Here is an 18239-nt window from a genome sequence, read left to right as displayed (position 1 = left end):
GGAGGTGGGCATGGAGCAGAGGTCGGTTGGTGATCTGTCGGGGTCAGAAGAGGAGGTGGTCCCCCTTTCCAGACGGACAGCAATGGTGGAGAACAGACAGTCGGCTGATGGGTCAGCGCCTGTGCAGCCCGGTAAGGCACCTTTACTTATACCTATGGGGGGTAGGTCCAGTGGGTCAGTACAGGGCCCAGTGGGGGCAGCGGCAGAGGGAGCTGGGTTGGGGAGATCGGGCCGCGGGGGTGGGGGAATCGGCCCCGGCAGTGGCGGTCTTGACCGCGGTGTCCATGGTTGTGTCCCCCGCATCCGTGGTGGCAAAGGAGCCTGCGGCGGTTGTGGGGGCAGTGGAAGCCACGGGCAGGCAGGATGTGATCAGGTTAGCGGATGCGGCGAAATGTGAGGTATATGTGTGCTATGAGGGACCTCTAGGCTCTCATCTGAAGCAGGAAGTCCGGGAGAAGATATGGATGGGTGAGTATGTGGAGATCTTCTCATTGCTGCCTTTAGAAAAATTCTATTTGGATAGGGTAAAGACTGATGATTCCAAAAAGGAGGATGAAGAAAAGAGGCATTACAGGTTGATCCCCGGAACGTTTGCCAACTGGCTGCAAGCGTTCTCTATCATGGCGAGTGTGATTGGTGAAAAGCATCCGGAATACTGTTTGGCTCTTTTCTGCTATCAGGATTCCATAAATGAGGCATACAGGACGTACGGGGGTACGGGCTGGCTGACATACGATGAGAAATTTAGGCAGCGTAGGACGATAAGGAAGGAGCTGCGGTGGGACCACAAGGACATTACGGTGTGGATGCGGCTGATGACGACTCCGCGGGCCCCGACTTAGTTTTTTCAGGGGGAGGCCGGTGGACCTTCAGCCCAGGGACATTCGGCCAGTAACAAGAAGGGGTGTGTTAGCAATACAATACAGGGTCCTGCAAGTTTGGGGGAATGTGCCGATACAAGCATGAGTGCTCAGGGTGTGGTGGGACACACCCTGCTTCTAGGTGCTTTAAACAGGGGAAAGGCCGTGCCGGCGAGGCTGGTAACAAGAGGGAGAACTCCAGTGATGGTGGAAAGGATGCATCCGTTCCTCGATAGGTATCCTGACAAGCGGGCGGCTCGGTTGTTGGAGGAGGGTTTTTCTGTAGGTTTTCGGATTCTGTGTTCGTTACAGGTTGTCCCCCCTGTGACGCGGAATTTGCGTTCGGCCATGCAACATCCGGAGGTGGTTTCTGAGAAACTATGGAAGAAGGTGGCGCTGGGTCGCATGGGTGGGCCTTTCCCGACTGCTCCTTTTCCTGATTTGGTTGTGTCTCCGCTGGGGGTGGTGCCAAAGAAGGAACCCAACAAGTTCAGGCTCATCCACCACCTGTCTTTCCCCAAAGGCGGGTCTGTGAATGATGCCATTGATCCAGGGGAATGCTCAGTGACATACACATCTTTCGACGCTGCGGTGGGGTGGGTGCGTCGGTCCGGTCAGGGGGCATTGATGACCAAGGTGGACGTGGAATAGGCATTCCGGTTGCTCCCAGTTCACCCGGAGAGTTTCCGGTTTTTGGGGTGTCATTGGAACGGGGAGTTCTACGTTGACCTGTGCTTGCCGATGGGTTGTTCCATCTCCTGTTCGTTATTTGAGCTATTCAGTTCATTTGTTGAATGGGTGGTGAGGGAAGTGTCGGGGGTGAGTTCTATAATTCATTACCTGGATGATTTCCTCTGCATTGGGCCGTCTTCCTTCAGGATCTGTAGGGTGCTCCTCGCTACGTTGGAGCACGTTGCAGAGTGATTTGGCATTCTGTTGGTCATCACATTTCTGAGCATTGTCCTGGACTCGAAAGGGCCATGGAATGCCGGTTGCCGGAAGACAAGTTGGCGGTCTTGAAAAAGGTGGTCGCCGGGATGATGGGGCTGCGCAAGGTTCAGCTGCGGGTGCTCCAATCGTTTTTGGGGAAGCTGAATTTTGCGTGTCAAATTTTGACGATGGGGCGGGTGTTCAGTCGCAGGCTTGCGGCTAGTACAGCGGGAATCGGGTCTCCGAAGCATTGTGTGCGTTTTTTGGAATCTTTCAATGGTAGGGCGATATGGATGTCTGGGCCGGTGAGCAATTATGACTTGGAGCTCTTTACGGATGCTGCTGGTTCCACTGGTTTTGGGGCGTTTTTCCAGGGCCGGTGGAGTGCCGGGCCCTGGCCGAAGTCATGGATTGAGGCTGATTTTACGAAGAATCTAGTGTTGTTGGAATTGTTTCCGGTGGTACTGGCGGTCGAATTGTGGGGAGCGTCGTTCAGGGATCTGAAGGTGCGCTTTCATGGGGACAATCTGTGGGTGGTGCAGGTGATTAACAGGGTGTCGGCATCATCCCCGCCAGTTATCAGGTTGCTTCAACACCTGGTTCTTCGGTGCTTGCAGCTCAATGTGTTCATTCATGCGGTGCATCTCCCGGGGGTTGACAATGTTATAGCTGATGCGTTATCTCGCTTCCAGTGGGACAGGTTCCGAGAGTTGGCGCCGGACGCGGAGCAGCTGGGGGTGCCTTGTCCTGAATGGTTGGGGGGGATAGCATTGACGTTATCACTGGATGGATCAGGAGGTCAGTGAGTGCGGCGACATGGTCGGCCTACAACAAGGTATGGTGTGATTGGTTGGCGTTTGTCCGGGAGGCCGAGGAAGTACCGGAAGGAGAGACGGTTCGGGTACTGGTGCTGTACTATCTGGCGAGACAGATGGAGGAGGGGGTGTCTGCTTCTGTTGTGAATAAAAAGTTGACTGGGTTGGCATTTTGGTTTAAATTGCAGGGGCAGATTGATTTTACAAAAGATTTTTGGGTACGGCAGGCAGTGAAAGGGTATCGGCGGGCGGTAGTTCGCAGGGATACCAGGAGGCCGGTCACATTCAAAATCATAGGGGGCATTGTGGCTCTGCTGGGTGGGGTGTGTCCATCGGATTATGAGGCTGCATTGTTTAAAGTGGCATTTTTATTAGCATTTTTTGGGGCGTTCAGGATATGGGAGTTGGTTAGTCCTTTAAAGAGGGTGCAGGGCGGAATTGGGAGTCAGGATGTGGTTTGTGGGGATGAGTTTTTGTCGTTATTTTTCTGGAGATTAAAGACAGATCAGTTGGGGAAGGGTAGGTCGGTACAGGTGTTTGCTATCCCGGGTTCTCCATTGTGTCTGGTGGGGTCCGTTCAGGGTTTTTTAGTCTTCCGCCCGCTGGTCACGGGATCCTTTTTGGTCCATCGGGATGGTTCTCCTTTATCGCATTTTCAATTTATTGCTGTTTTTAGAAAATGCTTGCGGAGATTGGGGTTGGATGGGACAGAGTTTTCATCTCACTCTTTCCGGATAGGGGCGGCGACGGAGGCTGCCAGATGTGGTATGGATGGGGAGGCAGTAAAACGTATTGGGCGGTGGGAGTCCAGGAGGTTTCAGTTATACGTTAGGTCTCACCTGGTGGTGGGTCTGTGAGCCGAATAGTGGGAGGACTGGTGGGGGCTGCAGATTATGTGTGTGGATTTCAGTATTGGTGGTCATGGTATGCTGTGTGTCCTCTTCTATTTCAGGTTTAGTGGCGGGACTGGTCTGGATAATGGGCCATTCCTATGTCTGCTGGGGGGGGCGCTGAGAGGTGATGGCAGGCAGTTGGGTTTTTCTAGAAGTGAGGCTTGCATTAGGTGGCTGGGGATCCCTGGGATGGTATGGGGTAGGATTGTCCCTGAAGTGCTTCGTTATGCGCAAAGGGATAGGCCACCTGGGGTTAGGTCTATGATTGACATTACGCGGGACATCAAGTGTGATGCGGGACTTCCCTGATATGGTCATTGTTTGGTCGGACATGGTGGCGCGTAGGACTTGGAGGATGGCCAGGTCGGTGGATGGGGTGAACAGGGCTAGGAAAAAGATTAACAGTAATGTGAGCAGGTTCATGGTTAGGAAAGGGGGTTTGGCCATTAGACATTTGGAGTTGAAGCGGGAGACTTGGAAGTACCTGAGGACCGATGGGGGACACCTGAATGACATGGGTATAGACTTGTGGGTTTTGGGGTTGCAGGATGGAATTCAGAGGGCGCTTCGGGTGTGGAGGGGCTCCCAAGGGTAAGGTTGTTCCCCTTGGGTGCTGTGGCGGGTGTTGGTCTTTGCAGGGGAAGGAAGATATGGCAGAAGGAAGAGTTTTTTTGGGAACTAGCGTTGGTATGGGTCCTGATGGTGGTTTCCAGCTAACGGAGGTTAGCTGGGAAGTGTTAATGGGGCACTGCGGTCAGTGGCTGTCTCTGAGCCAGCTTGTCGGCTGGAGGCCTATCAATACACTGGGAAGGTACCGCAGTGCAATATGTTTTGCCACAAGGGTATGAGTTCCTGCAAAGACCAATGCTAAGTGGATATATAGGTTAATTAACAGATGTTTGGGTTGTTTATGTTAGACTTTATATATTTATATTTGTTAAATAAATTAGGCTGCTACGGCCTTTTTACCCATAAGATTGGTGTGGTCTCAATTTCTGGGGGGGTAAGTTGAATAGTTGGGAGGTAAGTTAAAGGGGGAGTAATGAACTTCATCTGTTATACAACAGTCATGAAAGCCTGTCAGACCGCTTTTCAGAAGGTGGTTGCCTGTCTGAAGGAAGCTTTACAGCAAGCTTTCCCGACTCCAATTACTGCATACACTGGGCAGAAATTCTATGTGAAAACTTTATAGCCAAACTAAAGCCACTTTCTTAGGCTGCTCTGTCAACCCTGATTCCCCCCCCCCCCCCTATCTGTGACACTGCAGCTTTTTCCTTTCGGCTTTCTTCCAATCCGCAGCCAACCTGATGACAATCTGTGTAATGTAAACAAAGGTTATAAGAGGAGCACACATACTATATATACAGGGTATATGATACAGCAAATGGAGCTCATCTGGAGGAATCCAAGATGGCGGCACACACAGTGCTCTAACAGTGCTCTGCATGGTACACAGAGAAGGAAATTTAGTGCACCATATTTGCTCACACCACCTTATATTTAGAGAAACCTTGGAGTCTGTGGTCACACTACATACCTCCATAGGAACTGCTGTCAGAACTGGTTGCTGCTTTGTTCTTCTTTTCAGTGCTGCTGGTATCTCCACCACATAGGTCACTATAGTCAGTACAGCAGTTATTGAATTTAGAACACTTGTTATTGCAGTGGCATGTATTTTTCTTGTTATATTTTTCACCACATCTTCCCTTACAGGAGGCATCTGTATGGATTACAGTCAAAACAGATGTATTTAGGCATGCGTTACCATCCCCAAGCTCATTCTGAAAATGCCAGTTGCTTGTCGGCATTACTTTCTGAGTCACTGACTACTACTACTAAACATGCAGTTAGCAAAGTACCTGTACGTAGAAATCTAAATCTGCACACATGTTCTGGGTTATTGACTCTAGAAGTGTTGATGCCATAGGCTTAACATTACAATAAAGCAACTATCATAAAAAAAAGTTGAGTTCAGTAATGGCAGTTTTTATATTTTCTCATTATAGGTGTCCTTACCTATTTCACCATCCTATGTTGTGTAAATTGTATTTATATAGAAAGCTTCTGTCCTTAATCCCTTCCACAATTTGTAAAATAAAATTCCCCAGACTGATACACATACAGCATGGGCATACAATAATACCCCCTTCCCCTTTGAGAGCCAGTAGCTGACACTTTGCACAGTGGATGGCTTTCAGTATCAGGTGTCACTGACTGTTAGGCCTCTTTCACACGGGACGGATCCGTGATGATCCGCCTCGTGAATCTCCGCTTACTCAGTGGGAATCGCTCTGTTGATCCCCGCTGAGCCGCCAGATGACAGGGCGGACCCCGCACACTGTGCAGGGACCTCCCTGTCAGATTTTCGCTCTCCCCTATGGGGGGGATCGGATGAACACGGACCATCTGTCCATGTTCATCCGATCCGAAGCAGGCGGATTTCCAGCCACCCAATTCATAATGACATGGTCTGGTACCCCGTGCTGAGACGTGGCCGAGCCTGCTCCGGTCTGAAAGGAGTGACCGGAATACCAGCCGCGGTCAAGGCCTAGGTTAACCAGGGGGATCATAACGTGCCTGATGAACTGACTGCCACTCAGGGGCTGGTCAGAAAAGGTAGCAACGGCCTGGAGTTCGGCTAGGTAGGTGAGACAATAACCGGTCAAGTATCGCTACTGGGCACGAGCCGTGTTGGTCTGGAAGAGCTTGATGTCGACCCTGGGGTTGGATTGTTAGGTTTTGGAGACTACGAGGTGTAGAATGACATGATCTTTAAAGCGTGCCAGGTGGAGTCTGCACAGTATCTGGTCACCGGGGCCACTAAAGGTAATCTCGCAGGCAGCAAAGCCATAGAAGGCCAGGTAGATGACCACTTGGATAACCAGGCTGGGTAGAAGCCCAAATGGGGAACGTGAAAGGATGGTCGACATGTTCCTAAAAGATGGCACTTGTGACGAGTAAACGATTGGCTACAGGCTGATGGCTCTGGATGCCGTGCAGGATGGCTTTCCGGTGTCCTGTAAGGACAAGAAATGCTGGATGCCAGCTGAATATAGCTTGATGTTGAGAGATGATACAGCTCTAAAAACTGCTGATCCCTTGGCTTTGCTTCCATCCCACTAAACCAAAAGGGTGCTGGCTATGCACAGGTGCATTGGATAGAAGAAGATCCTGGACTGCCGCACTCCTTAAAACGATGTCTTTATTGTACAAATGAAATCCAAAAAACAACCAAAGCGATGTGAAAATGAAGTGAACAACAGGAAAAAGGTGGCTGACATGTTTCACATCACGTGATTCTTACTCGTAGCTACGATTTAATTTGTACAATAAAGACATTGTTTTAAGGAGTGCGGCAGTCCAGGATCTTCTTCTATCCTATAGCCTGATGATGTTAAGATAAAGCCAGCCCTGTGGATTAATATGATATAAAGGCTAGGATGTGCGTGAGGACTCCTTTTGCTGCTCCGGGGCATGAGGCTAGAAACCTGCAGTAAACTTTCCTAGTGGTGTGATAGACCTTCAGTGTGTTGCGGGATAATGACTGATTAATGACATGGGTCGCGTTTGTGAAGGTGTGTATTTAACCCATCGTCAGCTGCGACCAACAAGGGGTAGGAGAAATGGTGAAAGAATGAAGTAAGTTAACGCGGGACAATGCGACGTTGCACTTGCCAGGAATATAAATGCAGTGAACATTAAATTAATGCTGCAGGGACAACTGCACCAGCCTGCATAGGAAGGACATGATGGCAAGCGACTTGGGCCTGCCTTTACTTATAATTTCAGCCGTGGCCTGGTTATCTGTGGCAAAGACCACCGTTTGTCCCGTCCAGGTATGACCCCAGACCTAAGCGGCTGCCACAATGGGATATAGTTTGAAATTACTGACAAAACGGGGGATTAGGAGGATTTCTGGTGGCCACAGTCCTGCGAACCAGCAATGCCCAAAAATTGCAGAGAAGCCTGTGGAGGCTGCATGATCCGTAACTACCTGAGATAATAAAGCTAATGCCGACAGAATAAACATGGATATGCCGTTTTCAGTTTGCGAGACATTTGACCCACATTGTCAAATCTGCTATAGCTGCTAGGTCCAGCCTGAGAACTTGATTGGGGTCTTATACCTGAGAGAGGAAAACCAAGAGTCATGAAATGAAGTACCGCCCCTGAGGGATAATCCTCATTGCAAATAAGCATTCCTAGCAGGGATTGTAGCTGTCTCATAGTACACCCTTGTGATAGGGTGAAGTCGTGAATAACCAACCTGATTTGAACCAATTGCCGGGAGGAAGGCTGGCCTGCATGGGTCAAGTTTGAAGAGTGATACCTAGGAAAGTGATGGACTGTGCCAGGCCTTCTACTTTATTCTCTGCTATGGGCACGTTGAGATTTGCCAAACCACTCTTAATCTGTCCAAGTCTAATCTGGGGTCACCAGTTGTTTGACCAGCATAAAGTGTCAAACAGCCACGGGCCACAGTCAACTTGGTGGTGAAGTAATACAAGCCTTTCCATTTGATGCCAAGCCACCACCAGAGGGATGGCTCTAAGGGCAGTATTCTGGACACTTCTGAAATGTCCGCTCTGGACAGCCAAGCACCCGTACCTCGGCTAATAATGATTTGAATAGCTAGGTCAACCAATGCATATTTAAGGGAAAGCTCCTCGGAATAAATTAGGGAGTTTAATTTGGGATGTAAAAAAAATGAGGTGCAGACATTTATTTGAAAAATTGCCCTTGACGAGCTCAATAGGACTGACTCTCTAAGAAGTAAAAGGTGATTCACTAAAAGGGGCCGATGATGAAACACCCAGTCCAGTTTAAACTGTAATAAATGATCTATGACTAGCTCGTCAGTGGCAGCAGAGAGGAGGTTCCTGCACATGTGGGTCGAGTGGGGTAGCGTGATGAGGCCGGTGTAGAACGTAAATCCATGCACCAGGAAGGCTTCCAGTGAGGCATACGGGTGTGAGGAAAGGTAAAACCCCAGCCACTGGACCTCCACTCGGCCTATTCATGGGGTGTTTGTGCTGCTTGAGGTTGCACAAGACTTTAGGATGCGCTCTGTGGCCTATGACTTAAATGTGAAGCAGCCGGCATTGGCTAACGTTGCAAGTCCCATAGTTGGAATAGAGTTGCATATTGTCTAAGATTGTGAGTACGTACGAGCGTATAAATGGATGGACTGAGTAAGGACTGGTAGCTTATGGCAGGTGCCTCCCGATGGAGACAGGGCTGCAGGAAGCTGTATGACATAATGGAATCGTGTTGTCGTGCCAAGTATTCGGATCGTTGTGCCGCTGACACGACTAGATTCGAATCGGGCAGTAGGGTATGTGAAATGAGCTGTGAGAGTATGTGAAGCAGAACATTGTCTGAGTTATGCGTACGTACGGTAGTACAAATGGATTGGTCTGAGTAATGATTAGTATCTTATGTTAGATGCCTCACAATTGAGACTGAACTGTAGTAAGCTGTGTGATAGATTAAACCGTGATGTGTGATGCAGAGGGTACAAATCGTTGTACTGCTGGTGCCACTGGATTCAACTGCAGGGATGTCTGCTGGGTGTCAGCTGAGCTGTCACTGGTGGTGAGAAAAGAGCCTGAAGAGCTCGGCTTTCCTGGCTGTGGTGTGGTAAGGAAAGCCCCTATGCCACAGCTTGCTGTAAGCTTGGGGATGGTCCATTTCCTGAGGGACAGCACACTGCTGCACTCTGAACCCACGAAGGGTAACAGAGGGGCAGTGGTGAAGTCTTCACTAACAGCCTGCAACATTGCTCCAGCTAAAGACAAGGAGAGGGGGTGCATGTGTTAAGAGGAGTCATAGCGGTAGGATAGTGAGCGGAGTTGGATACAGAAAAATGGTTAAGAAGAAAAACGAGAAGTACAGGAAAAGGAACGAAGGTCCATAAAGACATGGATGAGCGAGTTTGGGGTGGAGGAACTTGACTGGTCTGCACAGAGTCATGACCTCAACCTTATAGAACACCTTTGGGATGAATTAGAGCGGAGACTGCGAGACAGGCCTTCTTGTCCAACATCAGTGTCTGACCTCACGAATGCGCTTCTGGAAGAATGGTCAAACATTCCCATAGACACACTTCTAAACCTTGTGGACAGCCTTCCCAGAAGAGTTAAAGCTGTTATAGCTGCAAATGGTGGGCCAAAACTATATATAACCCTGTTGACTGGATTCCATTAAAGTTCATGTGGGTGTAAAGACAGGCATCCCAATACTTTTGACAATATAGTGTGTATATAATATACTCTGCATTTGTCAGCTTTGAAAAAGCTTTCCACCATAGACCGCTTTTCAGAAGGTGGTTGCCTGTCTGAAGGAAGCTTTACAGCAAGCTTTCCTGACTCCAATTACTGCATATACTGGGCAGGAATTCTATGTGAAACTTTACAGCTAAACTAAAGCCACTTTCTTGGGCTGCCCTGTTAACCCTGATGGCTCCCCCTCTTCTTCCTGTGACACTGGAGCTTTTTCATTTCGGCTTTCTTACAATCTGCAGCCAACCTGCTGACAGTCTGTGTAATGTAAACAAAAGTTGTAAGAGGAGCACACATACTATATATACAGGGTATATGATACAGCAAATGGAGCTCATCTGGAGGAATCCAAGATGGCGGCACACACAGTGCTCTAACAGTGCTCTGCATGGTTCACAGAGATGGAAATTTAGAGCACCATATTTGCTCCCACCACCTTATATTTAGAGAATGCTTGGAGTCTGTGGTCACACTACATACCTCCATAGGAACTGCTGTCAGAACTGGTTGCTGCTTTGTTCTTCTTTTCAGTGCTGCTGGTATCTCCACCACATAGGTCACTATAGTCAGTACAGCAGTTTTTGAATTTAGAACACTTGTTATTGCAGTGGCATGTATTTTTCTTGTTATATTTTTCACCACATCTTTCCTTACAGGAGGCATCTGTATGGATGACAGTCAAAACAGATGTATTTAGGCATGCGTTACCATCCCCAAGCTCATTCTGAAAATGCCAGTTGCTTGTCTGCATTACTTTCTGAGTCACTGACTACTACTACTAAACATGCAGTTAGTAAAGTACCTGTACGTAGAAATCCAAATGGTTCATATGATATAATTCCATTTCAATCTTTTTTCAGCTACACTATCTATGTCCCAGCTCACTTCCTTTAACCACTTAAGCCCCGGACCATATTGCTGCCTAAAGACCCAAGGGGTTTTTACAGTTCGGGACTGCGTCGCTTTAACAGACAATTGCGCGGTCGTGCGACGTGGCTCCCAAACAAAATTGGCGTCCTTTTTTCCCCACAAATAGAGCTTTCTTTTGGTGGTATTTGATCACCTCTGCGGTTTTTATTTTTTGCGCTATAAACAAAAATAGAGCGACAATTTTGAAAAAAATTCAATATTTTTTACTTTTTGCTATAATAAATATCCCCCAAAAACATATATAAAATATTTTTTTTTCCTCAGTTTAGGCCGATACGTATTCTTCTACCTATTTTTGGTAAAAAAAATCGCAATAATCGTTTATCGGTTGGTTTGCGCAAAATTTATAGCGTTTACAAAATAGGGGATATTTTTTTTGCATTTTTATTTTTTTTACTACTAATGGCGGCGATCAGCGATTTTTTTCGTGACTGCGACATTATGGCGGACACTTCGGACAATTTTGACACATTTTTGGGACAATTGTAATTTTCACAGCAAAAAATGCATTTAAATTGCATTGTTTATTGTGAAAATGACAGTTGCAGTTTGGGAGTTAACCACAGGGGGCGCTGTAGGAGTTAGGGTTTACTTTGTGTGTGTTTACTAGTGTAGGGGGGTGTGGCTGTAGGAATGACGTCATCGATCGTGTCTTCCCTATAAAGGGAATGACGCGATCGGTGCGCCGACACAGTAAAGCACGGGGAAGCCGTGTTTACACACGGCTCTCCCCGTTCTTCAGCTCCGGGGAGCGATCGCGACGGAGCGGCTATAAACAAATAGCCGCGCCGTCGTCCCGGATCGCTCCCCGAGCGGACCCGACCTCCGCATGTACGGGGGGGGGTCCCGATCGGACCCCCCACCCACGTCTAGCAGTGGACGTACAGGTACGTACATGTGCCTGTCCGTGCCATTCTGCTGATGTATATGTACATGAGGAGGTCGGGAAGTGGTTAATTGAGTTCCCAGGCACATCCAATCTCAGAGTTGGAGTCTTGGCATGTATTGGTTTATAGGAAGAAGAGCGAAGACAACAATAACTTCTTAGCTTTACTTTCTATAGTCTAAGCCCATGCAGCAATTACCGTATAGACTTGAGTATAAGCCGACACGAGTATAAGCCGAGGACCTAATTTTACCACAAAAAAATTGTAAAACGTATTGACTCGAGTATAAGCCGAGAGTGAGAATGCAGCAGCTACTGTAAGCGGAAATAAGGGTCAACATTTGGAGCCTGACCTCACTGTGCCCATTTGCAGCCTGACCTCACTGTGCCCATTGCAGCCTGACCTCACTGTGCCCATTGCAGAATCCTATCTGTGTACCTGAGTCTGTGACATAGACGACGGCCGCGCAGTTTTAAAAAATCGTGCTCCTCCTTGTGCTGTTCCGTGATAGGCGGAACACTCGGTTTTCCAGCAAACACTGTGTTTAGTGTTCCGCCTATCACGATCGCCCACTCGTTCCTGATAGACGAGAGGGCGATCGTGATAGGCAGAACACTAAACACAGTGTTTGCTGGAAAACCGAGTTTTCCGCCTATCTCGGAACAGCACAAGGAGGAGCGCAGTTTTTTAAAACTGCACGGCCGCCGTCTATGTCACAGACTTGGGTGCACAGATCGGATTCTGCAATGGGCAACGTGAGGTCAGGCGGCAATGGACTGTCAGGTACTGACTCGAGTATAAGGGGGTAATTTTCAGCCCAAAAAAAAGGGCTGAAAAACTCAGGTTATACTCGAGTATAAACGGTACATGTCGGTTGAGAAAGTTCCAGTGTTTTCTTCTCCCATACAGTCAATTCAGCTCTACTCCTCCAAACTAGACAGCTGCAGGTGCCTCCCAGTTGGTTACGGTGGATCAAAGACTTTAGTCCAGCTCCTCCATAGGATAGATCGTTTATGGCACAACTCATCTGGGCAGAAGCCCAGAAGAGAGAAAAGCAACTGGAAAGTTTGTCCCAATTATTTATCATTTTCTCTAGCTAACATAAATTGTCTGTAATTCTTATGGATTGGCAGGGAGGATGCATATTTAAAACTCAGAATATTAAAAGTTATGACTCACAATACTGGAGGAAGCTCATTAGTCATCCTTTTGGCTAAGATCAAGTGTAGTATCTGTTCTTATCAGTGTCCAGTAGGGGTGCTATGCGGTCATCCTGGCTTAACTGGGAGCTAGGATGGTTGGTGGTGGTATCCCTGCTGGTATCATGGGGGCTCTGAAGGCTAGTACCGGCTGGAACAGAAACAGGGCACCGCAGGCTTTCAGGGCGTGGGAGATATTCCCCTGGGAAAACTGTATGGGCCCAGTTCCTTCTGATTTGAGTGGATCTACCTTGTTTGGCCATGGTCTAGGAAGGCAGAGAGTCTGCAGTGTCTGTGTCCCCTGAGAGATGTCACCCTAGGGGAACTCTAAGTAACACTTGGGTGTGCGACCCCACAGTGTGAAACGGCAGATTGTCATAGTCACTAAAACCTTTTTCTGAACTGCGCCTTTCAGGGCTATCCCTTCTGGCTTAAGTCGTGGGCAATTTTTGCTTACCAGGCCTCATGGCTTAGCCAGCGCATTAATGCATGGCCACTTATTTTTTTTATTTTTTTTTCATCACTGTTAGTCACTCCTCTCTCTCTCACTCTCTCTCTCCCACAGCCAATATGTAGCACAATTTAAGCCATGCCCACATTTTGCCGTGGTGAGTTATGCGTGCCTGTTTTTTTGCAATGCCTAGAGCCCACTTTTTATCTTGCACACAGGCCCACTCATTTCATGATATGCCCCTGGTTCTACCTCTTTAGGGGGGATAACTAAAGCACACCCTTTAGTGCACGTTTTAGTGTGTGTTTCACATGCACGTTTCTTGTTCACTTATGGCTGGATTCAGATACGGCGCCACATCTTTAAGGCGGCATAGCGTATCGTATTTACGCTACGCCGCCTTAAGTCAGAGAGGCAAGTACTGTATTCACAAAGTACTTGCCTCCTAACTTACGGCGGCGTAGCGTAATTGTGGCCAGCGTAAGCACGCCTAATTCAAATGAGGATGGGGGGCGTGTTTTATGTTAATGTTTGGTGACCTGACGTGATTGAAGTTTTTTACGAACGGCGCATGCGCTGTCCGTGTACATATCCCAGTGTGCATTGCTCCAAAGTACGTCGCAAGGACGTATTGGTTTCGACGTGAACGTAAATTACGTCCAGCCCTATTCACGGACGACTTACGCAAACGACGTAAAATGTTCAAATTTCGACACAGGAACGACGGCCATACTTAACATTGACTAGGCCAGCTATTTGATGGAATAACTTTACGCCGGAAAACACCTTACGTAAATGGCGTATCTTTACTGCGACGGGCGCACGTACGTTCGTGAATCGGCGTATCTAGGCATTTACATATTCTACGCCAAACTCAACGGAAGCGCCACCTAGCGGCCAGCCTAAATATTGCACCCTAAGATACGACGGCACAGGCTGACGTATCTTAGCTAGGTTTAAGTGTATCTCAGTTTGAGAATACACTAAGGCCCCATACACACGACAGAGTTTCTCGGCAGAATTCACCGAGAAACTCGGTCAAAACCCGGATTCTGCCGAGAAACTCTGTCGTCTGTACAGTTTTGGCCCGATGGAGCCGCCGAGGAGCTCGACGAGAAAATAGAGAACATGTTCTCTATTTTCTCGTTGTTCTATGGGAGAAGGCGGCCCGCCGAGCTCCTCGGCGGCTTCATCCCAAAACTCGACGAGGAACTCGACGTGCCAAGCTCGTCGAGTTCCTCTGTCGTGTGTACGGGGCCTTAAACTTACGAAGGCGCAGATTCAGAGTTATGTCGGCGTATCTACTGATACGCCGACGTATCTCTCTCTGAATCTGCCCATTAATGTTTTTTCTGTTTTAGGTTCTTGCACCTCCACAGATTCATTTTTTATTTTTAAATAATTGCTGACAGAAACAATCAATACACCACAATTAAGAACTTTAACATAGGCTGGCTACAGCCTAACTGCCCCCTGGAAACATAGAACCAAAATATGACACTGCTGCCTGGGGCAAGGCCCCTACACTGGTAGATTCTCTAAGGTTCAAGCAACAGGCAAGTAAACAGATCCTATTCATTCCTTCCTATCAATTCAATTCAAGGACTTTTGTATAACGCATTGTTTAGACACACTTTTGAAACATAGTACCTGATTTTTTATGGTGAGCTGCTTTATTTAAGTTTGGTTCAATATCTGTAAAAAAGACAAAATAATAAAATTGATAAAAGAATACCATAAACAGAAGATCAATGATTATTTTAAAAGCGCATAGTTAACGAGTAAGACACATAGGATTGCTGATCTATGCTTAGTTATCTTACGGTAATTCATTCAGTTCTTAGGCCTCTAGTAATAAAAGAATCCAATTATTGAACAAAACATCGGAGACTTCAATAATTTATTAGGAAAAATGGTCCTATTCATTCCTATCCTATGATGTGACCCCCATATCATTCTTTTTTGGGTACACTCTCTATGTCCCAGCTCACTTTCTTTAATGAGGTTCCCAGACACATCCAGTATTAAGCCTCGTACACACGGTTCGATTGTTGGACAACCAAGGAATTTCAGCTCTTAGCCCCCATTCACACCTAGGCATTTTGTCGCCTGTAGTGTGACGCCGCAGCAGCCCCGAGACGCTGGAGGGATGAAAACACATTGCCCTCTATGGAGATGGTTCACATCTCCACACCTGCCGCCTGCCGCCTGAAAAAAAGTCCCGGACCTTTTTTTCAGGCGGCTTTCGGCGTTCGGCATAGGAGATGTGAACCATCTCCATAGAGGGGGTGAGGCTGCATTCACAATCGCGGCGTTTTGTCGCCGCAAATTGCGGTACAAAACTCTGCAATTTGTCGCCGCAATTCGCGGGACAAAACACCGCGATTTTGTACGCCTAGGTGTGAATGCAGCCTTAAGCGCCACCCTTTGGGCCCTTTCTGCTAATTTTGTGTTTGGGGAGAATTCATTCAGAGCATGCGTGTTTTGTACTTTCGACTTTTGTGTGACGGATTTGTGTAATGGCCATCTCAAAATTTGATGTGGAGCTCTTGTTTGACAAAAATTTACTAGGCTGTCATCCAACATTTGTTGTCGGAAAATTGGACAACAATTGTCAAAAGGAGCGTGCTAACAGTAAGAATTTCAGACAAAAGTCTGTCAACAGACAAACTCCTTCTGAAAGGGTTGGAGTCTTGGCATGTATTGGTTTATTATAGGAAGATGAGCGCCAGTCACCAATTTTATTGCTGAGTACTTATGAGAGACCGAGTGAGGGAGAAAGAATACCAACAACTTCTTAGCTCTACTTTCTATAGTTTAAGCACATGCAACAATTACATGTTAGCAGAGAAAGTTCCAGTGATTTCCTCTCCCATACAGCCAATTCAGCTCTACTCCTCCAATCTATACAGCTGCAGGTGCCTCCCAGTTGGTTGCAGTTGATCAAATAGCACGCTTTAGTCCAGCTCCCCCATAGGATAGAATGCCTATGACACAATTCCTAACGTGCTCACCCCCTCCTGGGAACTACATCTGTGTGGCAGGATGCTCTCTACGTGTTAGAGACTTCAAGGAGGTGTGAATTACTGGGCGTGCCGCAATGCATACTGGGAAATGTAGTTCTTACATGAACGAACGATGCAAACCAGGAAGTGAATGAGAGAACAGAAACTAGAACGCCGGAGGTGATATAGATGAATGAATTTAATAGGTATTTACTTGTTTTTTAACAGAATCATTACACTATTCTGTCTGTCTACCTTGCAGACATTAATTTTAGGCAAAACTCCTTACAACCTCCTTACAACTCCTTTAATATTTATCATTTTCTCTGGCTAACACCAATTGACTATACTCCTTATGGATTATTAGGAATGATGCATATTTTGAACTCAGAAGATTAAAAACTCTGACACACAATACTGGGACAAGCTCATTGATCACTAACAGAAACAAGTACTGCCCCAAAATTAGGAACTTTAACGTAGGCTGGTTACAGCCTAACTGCCCCCAGGAAACATAGATCCAAAATACGACACTGCGGCCTAGGGCAAGGCCCCTACACTGGTAAATCCTCTAAGGTTCAAGTAACAGGCAAGAAAACCACTTCTATTCATTCCTATACATTCCACTGTCCCCCTTAATTCAAGGACTTTTGTAATCTTTTAATGCATCAGAAGACAGTATGGGGGTTATTTACAAAAGGCAAATCCTCTTTGCACTACAAGTGCAAACTACAAGTGCAAAGTGCACTTGAAATTGCACTGAAAGTGCACTTGGAAGTGCAGTCGCTGTAAATCTAAGGGCTCTTTCACACGTCCGTTCCGTTCGTCCGTTTTTTGGACGTCCGTTAACGGACCGCAATGCTTCCCTATGGGCTAGCGTCCGTTAGCGGATGAGCATCCGCTAACGTCCGTTAGCATCCGTCTGCGTTCAGTTCCGTTTTTTTGGACGGAAGAAAACCCTATTTTTCTTCCGTCTAAAAAACGGAACGGACGAAAAACGGACGTTAACGGATGATCCGTTTATCATCCGTTCCGCTAACATCCGTTTTTCTATGTAAAAAGCCCCCAAAAAAAAAAAAAAAACGGATGAAAAAACGGATGGAAAAACTGATGCAAAAACTGATGCAAAAACTGATGAAAAACTGATGAAAAACTGACGAAAAACTGACGAAAAACTGATGGAAAAACGGATCAACTGATGAAAAAAAAACTGATCTGAAAAACTGAACGGACGTGTGAAAGAGCCCTAAGGGGTAGATCTGAAATGAGGGGAAGCTCTGCTGATTTTATCATCCAATCATATGCAAGCTAAAATGGTGTTTTTTATTTTCCTTGCATGTCCCCTTCGGATCTACAGCGACTGAACTTTCAAGTGCACTTTGCACTTGTAGTTTGCACTTGTAGTGCAAAGTGGATTTGCCTTTCGCAAATAACCCCCTACTGTATGTGTTTGTGTTTAAACAATTGTTATATTCTTGCACTATGTTTAAACATATTACCGGACTGTATATGGTGATGTGCTTCGTCAAAGTTTGGATCAATATCTGTAAAAAGACAAAATAATAAAATTGATAAAAGAATACTATAAACAGAAGATCAAGGATTACTTTGGAAGTGCATAGTTAATGATTAAGACAGATAGTATCCATGCTTAGTATAACCATATCCTTTAATGCATTCATTTCTTAGACATCTAGTAATAAAATAATATGTTTTTTGAACAAAACATCTGGGACTTCAATAATTAGAATATTAGAAAGGAGCAAGCTCCCAGGTGACATGATAGTAAGGGTACTTATAGACATCCAAGGATGGTGAAATGTTAATGGAGAGTTGGAGATAAGGGAGAAGATGAGCAAGGCTAAAGATGCATTTTTAAATTACATTGCAAGTCCTTTCAGAGCCCAGGAATGTGAGCTTGTGTTAACACAATATGTGTCGTGCAATGGGGTTGATTTGCTAAAACTGGGGTGTAAAATCTGGTGCAA

The 18239-nt window shown here is 46.7% G+C and overlaps 1 protein-coding gene across 1 annotated transcript in view; it reads right to left on the bottom strand.

Moving 5' to 3' along the window:
• Nucleotides 1-18239, bottom strand: part of ENDOU (endonuclease, poly(U) specific) — a 74040-nt gene that overhangs the window by 35456 nt on the left and 20345 nt on the right. The window contains exons 3-6 of the mRNA XM_040340768.1: nt 17751-17795; nt 14897-14941; nt 10260-10442; nt 5036-5218 (exon numbers count right to left, since the gene is read on the bottom strand). Coding sequence (XP_040196702.1) covers nt 5036-5218; nt 10260-10442; nt 14897-14941; nt 17751-17795 — 456 coding nt within the window. The remainder of the gene's footprint in view (nt 1-5035; nt 5219-10259; nt 10443-14896; nt 14942-17750; nt 17796-18239) is intronic.

The sequence above is a fragment of the Rana temporaria genome, chromosome 2 (assembly GCF_905171775.1).
Source record: "Rana temporaria chromosome 2, aRanTem1.1, whole genome shotgun sequence".
In the NCBI taxonomy this organism is placed as follows: domain Eukaryota; kingdom Metazoa; phylum Chordata; class Amphibia; order Anura; family Ranidae; genus Rana; species Rana temporaria.
The sequence above is the reverse complement of the archived record's forward strand: the minus strand, read 5'-3'. Positions and strand labels throughout refer to the sequence as shown.